The sequence below is a fragment of the Crocuta crocuta genome, unplaced genomic scaffold (assembly GCF_008692635.1).
Source record: "Crocuta crocuta isolate KB4526 unplaced genomic scaffold, BGI_CrCroc_1.0 scaffold1171, whole genome shotgun sequence".
NCBI lineage: Eukaryota > Metazoa > Chordata > Mammalia > Carnivora > Hyaenidae > Crocuta > Crocuta crocuta.
In genome coordinates, this window is record NW_027530879.1 from 211,404 (window position 1) to 218,240 (window position 6,837).

The following is a 6,837-nucleotide window of genomic DNA, read 5'->3' on the forward strand; positions in this document are numbered from 1 at the left end:
GAGCCCGAACCTAGCGCGCTTCCGGGTACAGAGGCTCTTCTTCCCACAGCCACGCGAGGCCATGGTGCCGAGCGCAGATGGGGACGATATACACAAACGCTTCGTGGACTCCAAATAAAAGGCAGGGGGGAAGATGGGGGAAATTTCGGTAGGTGGCACAGCCCACACACTGGCAGCACCGAGCGGGCGGTGGAGGACTGGTAGTAGGCAGCGTGCTTTGTACAACACCGCCAGGCACAGGCCTCGGAAATATTTCAGAAAAACCCCACAAAGACCTGTAAACGTATTTATTTCGAACACAAACGAGGCCAGCATTGATCCGTTTCAATCGCCTCCGAGCATTCCTCGTGCTCCTCCTCACACAGCACACCCGTGGGCCGTCTCCTTCCAAACTCAAGAGAGTTGGGACGTGGGGGCGCCTGGGGGGCTCAGTCGGTTAAGCGTCCGACTTCGGCTCAGGTCAGGATCTCACGGTTCGGGGGTTCGAGCCCTGCAGCGGGCTCGGTGCTGACAGCCAGCTCAGAGCCTGGAGCCTGTTTCAGAGTCTATGACTCCCTCTCTCTCTGACCCTCCCCTGCTCATGCTGCCTCTCTCTCTCAGAAATAAATAAAACTGAAAAAAAAAAAAAGAGAGAGAGTTGGGAGGCGCAGCCCAAGTCCTACAGGGCAGCGACTTCTGGAAGGTGCAGGCCGTTTTCAGCTAGCTCGTCTACCCTCAAAACACCTGGGATACATTTCAATCAGAATTACACGGGGACTGCTAAATCAGGAGAGTCCAGAAAGTATGTTTCCAGCGTGAACTCCAATTCAATTTCTTCATCAAGTTTCTAAATAGCACCGTTAAAACTACAGACGAGGAGCTGAACACGATCAAAATGGCCTGTGCGGACCAGGCAGAATGAAAAACGCAACTCCAAATTCTCTATTGCTGCTTTTTGTGATCCTGTTTCTAACATCTGTCACGTGCATGTCGAGTCCTAACTCGTCACGTTCTCAATCAGCCCAAAGACGCAAAAATCCTCTTCCCATCGAGAATCCTAGTACTTAGCAAAGGCGACGCATGAGTTTTGGGAAGTAGCCTGAATTAAATGTCTGCTCCAATTGGACTTAGCAAAGCCCTGTATTGTCTAATAGACCTATAAGCTTTAGAATGAGAAGCAGCCTTCAGGAAATGTCTAAGAGTAGAGTTTAGTATCAGTTTTACCTTTAACTGTTGTGACTTCCTAGAAAAGTCTGTAACTTCCTCATGCCCAATTTAATGAAAGGATTAGATGGCATTACTGCTATTTTCAGATGTCAAATGCAATGACTTGACTAGAAACTCAGCCTAGCATATGCCAAACGTGGTACATAGTTCATCTCTTTTCACTGGAAAAGAGATTTCATAAACGTAAGCAACAGAAAAGATAAACCTATAGAAGAAAGAGCAAATGTGCACACGAAACCCCAAGAATTCAGACCCAATCGTTCAAACAGCCTTGGCTTAGCACAAGACATACTTTTTCAGTTCTTTCCGCAACATTCCTCCAGGTGTAGAAAGTCTTCACGATGCTGTGAATATTTTCGGGAGCCGGCAACGCTCCTGACTTCAGTTGGGAAATCGCTTTTTCCAAACCCTCGCACAAGGACTTTACAGAAGGCTCACATAAAATGATCAGATTTTCTGGAAGTACTTCAGGAATCCCGCCAACCCTGGTACTGACCACCTTAAAGAGAGACAGGACACACCGTAATTCGTACCTCAGGAAAATAAGCAAAACCGACTTAAAAAGTCATGACAGAATGTGTCTGATTATTTTTCAGAATGCAAGTACAGAGACCCCGACAGTGCGAGCCCTCCAAGCTTTTTACCTGTAAACCACAACTGGCTGCTTCCACAATTGCCATGCAGAACGCTTCGGTAAGGGAAGTATTAAGAAAAATATGTCCTTGAACTAAGACATTTCTAACATCCTTGTGTTCTAAGGCTCCCAAGAGACGCACTCTGATTTTTGAAATGAGAGAAGAGAGAGGGGAGTGAACATCTTGCTAGAAAAGAAATATCATTTAGATGCCAAGTGTGCTATTCGTATTATACTTAGATTATTGCTGGTTCTGAGCTCTTCCACCTCAAAGGGTTAGTATCTCCAGACTCCTATCTAAGAGTCTTTTAAAGCTGTTTGGTTAAAAGCTCATACAGCTAACGTCTTTCGAACTTCTGTCACGCCTACACGTTTCACCTTCTCCAAAACCGGCTGGCATTTAATAAAGGTATTAATATGCTTTGATGAGTAAATATTAAAGTCACTTCTAAAGAGGAAAGTGCCCCCTTTATACCGATGTTTCACCGCCAACATCTTTCTAAGTTACTGAGAAAGGGAAGTACTTGAATCTGTATGTGCGGGGCAATTTACACGACTTGGGCCACGCTACTGCTCAGCAGGCCTTGAAAACCGGCAAACATTTCCAAAGTGGTTGGCGTGTGCCTGTGCATATGCGTGCACGCGCACACCTTCCCGGGCACCTCCAACCGCTGCCCCTCAAGTCAAATCATATTGGGCTAACAACAACAGAAATAAAATTGTGAATTTTTAAACTAAGGTTTCCCGCAGTACACATTTTAAAAAATGGACCTCGCATCACAGTTGTACATCAGGCACGTGTAAGAGAAGCGGCCCACTTAACACGTATCACCCAAACTGAATTTAGGTAACTGGTATTTTCTCACCCAAGACAGTATGGAATCCATCAATACCTGTCATGTAGCTGGTACCTTTCCCGTACTTCTTCCAAAATGATTCTCTTGGGTCCCTCTCCTCCAATTACGAAATTTAAGTCTGGGTATTTCTGACAGAGTTCGGGTATTATACCACTAAGCAAATCGGTCCCTAAAAATATAAAATAAAGGTGAATGTTGGAAATACTAATATTTAAACTTAAAAAAATTCATCAGAACTGAGAATCCACTCACTTTGCAAAGTATTAGCTATGCCCTCCGTAAGAATAGAAACGAACTCTCAAACCTTTCCCGGGGAAGGTGGAATCCTTGGAATCGTCCAAACTCCTAAAAGTTGCAATTCTTAAAGACATATCCATTGACATCCACTGTTACCCAATACACGGACTATTCAGTTTCATCTTAACGGAACATTCTTTAAGTTATTCACTTGTGTTTATGCCATCACCTACTCATAAAAAAGGTACGTGAGGTAGCGGACATTGGAGTTCGTTTTCCCCAGAGCTGGACAGCCGACTGGAGATCTATCTAGGTCCTGTCCCAGCCGTTTTATGAGCAGGCTCTTTGAGCAAAGGAAAGTTTCCTGATACAGAAAACGAAGAGACCAGGTGTACCTGAAGTCCAAGATCTCTTTGAGCTACACACTTTTCTCCCAGTCTGCGTTCCACTTCTCGCCCTGGGAGAGGGCCACGCGACAAGGCAGGGCTGAACTGCGGCCTCCGCTTTGTCGAGCATGCGGTTTGTGCAGAGGATTTTACGGTGAACACCGTGGTGTTCGGCAAAGTGAAAAGAGAAGTCCATCCAAACCTGCTACGGCCGCTTCCCTTGAATGACAGTGAACGAAGGTAGCAGGACCGGAACTGCCAGGTCATTACAGTCCACAGAAAACCAAAGGGCGCATCTTGGTTCCTTTCTGTTCTTTAATGAAACACTCTACTTATAAGAATACGGAAATACAACCTCGGGCAAGATAAAGCAACAAAACACACCATGCCCCTTTTAGTCTCGAAGCGGCCACCCAAAGTGACAGCAATGTTGACACTATTTGGGAATTTAGTTCATTGACAATTATAAATTGGACACATTCAGAAGTGAAAGTAAATGTAAAATAACCCAGTTAAAGTTTATTAATTTAAGAAATGCATACATACACACACACATACATAAGAACTNGCCCCACATGTGCTCTCTCTTAAATAAACTAAAAAAAAAAAAAAAAAAAAAAAAAGTGGGAGAAATGATATAAACAGGGTTGTTTTTATTAAACAATTCAAAGTAGGATTTAAGTAAACTCCGCTAGTGTGTTCAAAATATGATTGCATTAGCGAACATCAAGTCACTATGGCTTTTCTAAACTACGAAGACTTCTCGTTAAAATCTTTGCTTCCAGACAATTACCAAATCCATCCACTGGATTTCCACATAAACCAGAAGATGGCTTAATGACCTCTAACATTTAGTTTCCTAGAGTTCTTCCATTTTCTTTCCTTTCCTTCTCCCTTCTAATACAAAGGTTAAGAACCCAGTCTTCCAATGAAAACTGCATACATATAAAGCACTCATTATAACTGAGAACAACATTTACTGAGCGGTTACCACAGCAGGCAATGCCCTTGAAGTGCGCGGGGTCATGGAATCCCGACAACTCCCTTACAAGAAATGGAACTGATTAATACGATCAATGAGCTCTAACATTATTCTAAGGATGAAAGGGTTTTCCCAAACAGTAAAAAATATTCCCCTGCCTCTGAGAAGAGTCTAACACAATGGAACGTACAAAAGGACTTCCAGTCGCCATAGTCACACAAAACGGACAAAGAAAAATCACGATCCCAGTGGCTTTTAAAGCGCAGTCTAATGTATTTTAATGCATCTTCTGAATCTATACCTAGAGTCTGGGCCAGAGGTGAGGGGAACAAGAGACCTTAATTCCAGGGCTGGACTGACGTGTGTCATCTCTGATACTTACTGTGTAACCTGAGCGAGTTACTTACCCTCTCTGAGACTCAGTTTCTTTGTCTGTTAAATGCAGATAACATCTACCCTAGAGTTGTTGGGAGGGTCAAGTGAGGTACTGTACCATGCACAGGCTCTTATCAACTGCAGAATATAAACGGAAGTTGTCATTACCACCGCAGCGAGAAGGGGGCAGGACTGCGAGACCCTGACTGAGCAAAACAGGCCCTAGACAAAGGGAAGAAGGCAGCCAGGGAACCTCAGGGCTAAGAGCTAGGATTTATCCTCTCTCGCTCAATACACCGCAGTGGGCCCTTGAGAACTGGTCCAAAGGAACACCTCCTAAGGAAATTAATTCGTTAATCATCAACGGACCATAAATACAACTACTCACTTTCAGGCTAGAGATGTGGCCGTTCCTTCTGAGAAGGCTACTTTCTGCACGGAGCCAGGCATATGGAGAGGGTTCGCTAAGTATTTGTTAAGTAACTGAACTGAGAACAGGACACGCTGTACCTTTAACTCTGCTGCTGGTGGTTAGCTGGGCTGGCTCGAATACCATCGTTAGTGAAATAAAGGTAACAGGTTTAGTTTGCACAAACATTTCATTTTGCTCTGATCCTCGACCATGCCTGCGCCATACTCCTTCTCAGCCAGCTAGCTCACAGAGGTACGCGACGTGGTTAAAAGACAAACTAGGCGCATTTTTCTAAGCTGCAACACATCCCCAAAGTCCCCCGAGGGATTCTGAAGAGAGAAGGCTGGTCCACTGACATCTTCTGGATTCAAGAACGAAAGCACGTGGACAGCGCACGCTTTCAGCCCAGACACCGCAGCTTGACAGTTTCCTCACCAACCTCCACTTAAGTGGATTGCTGGACCAACTGAGGCTCGAGCAAGGCCCGTGTCTGCCTTGTAGGCCACTCCCGAGCCCACTGCTATGCTCCTGACGCCACCGCCGAGCTGCATGCTTACCAAGAATCAGCTGCATTTGCCCACGTAACTTTGATGCCGGTTAAGCTTGATAATGCGGGTACTTGGGGAACATTGGGTAATTTACTTAAATGGCACATGAACTGACAAAACGGTTTGAAAGATTCAAAAAAGGAAAGTGACACCAGAAAGCTCTTGTCCAATTAGGGGCTATCCTAAACCATCATGTCAAATCAAGAACAAGTTAAAAACTGTGAAATACATTACTTCGTACACCTTTACGTTCTCACCCCACTTCAAGGAAGCCCAAATTGGCAATTATAAATAATGATGCTTCTGGAAGGTGACCGTGCAAGAAAAGATGGTGCAGCTCAGACCAGCGGACCAGTACCCTTACGCCTGCAGCTCCACATCCAGCTACTTATTGGCAACTCAGGGCATGTTACTAACATTCTGAAGAAATCCAAGTATCTAAGGAAGGGTATAGATGATGTCTTTTTCAGTAACTCCCTACTTTAAATGATGATTTTGATGACTGGACAGGTTTTTCAAATACCATCCAGAAGACCACTTAGGTTCTGAATAACCAGACTATTTCAGGCTTTTAGTAAACGAGGCTCTACAAATGCTACTGCGGTGTCCATTAAGTGCTGCAGAAGCACCAAAGAAAAAAATCCTCCTTGATAATGGCAGACACTTATCAAAAACAAACTGGCCTAAGCACTTTATAGGAACCATCACTGAACCCTCACAAGATTCCCAGTGTTGCCCAAATCGTCCAAATGAAAAAACTGAGCCTCAGAGATGTTAAGTAGCTTGTCCTCCATCACACAAGGGGCCGCAGGGAGGATCAGACTCCAGGCTGTCTAATCCCCTCCCTTCACCACTTACCTGCCCACAGGTTACGAGAGCCTTCTCTACGATTAAATGAAAAAGGCTTTAAAACAGCAACGTGCACAACAAGCCCACTGATTCTGAGGCTAAGCGTGACAGACAGGAAAGCTAGAAATTGAAAGATTCATAAGGGTCAGCCCTGAATAGTAGTTACAGCTGATTTTAGTTTTCACCTCTGTGCTTTTCTCAGTTTGCAAAAGAGCTGCAATGAAAAGACATTACTTTCGCAATCAGAAAGAAAGGGCTACGTGGGCTCCGCCTTTTTACCTCTTACCACACAGGCAGGGCTGTTTAACCTTAAGAAGACCTGACCTGTTAAACAACATCGGGTTACTGTTT

At 44.6% G+C, this 6,837-nt stretch overlaps 1 protein-coding gene across 1 annotated transcript in view; it reads right to left on the reverse strand.

The window, feature by feature from the left end:
- The window catches only part of PIGA (phosphatidylinositol glycan anchor biosynthesis class A), a 10,676-nt gene that overhangs the window by 2,793 nt on the left and 1,046 nt on the right, over positions 1–6,837 (reverse strand). Inside the window, exons 2-4 of the mRNA XM_077769639.1 lie at positions 2,734–2,866; positions 1,851–1,983; positions 1,499–1,705 (exon numbers count right to left, since the gene is read on the reverse strand). Of these exons, the coding sequence (XP_077625765.1) occupies positions 1,499–1,705; positions 1,851–1,983; positions 2,734–2,866 (473 nt within the window). The remainder of the gene's footprint in view (positions 1–1,498; positions 1,706–1,850; positions 1,984–2,733; positions 2,867–6,837) is intronic.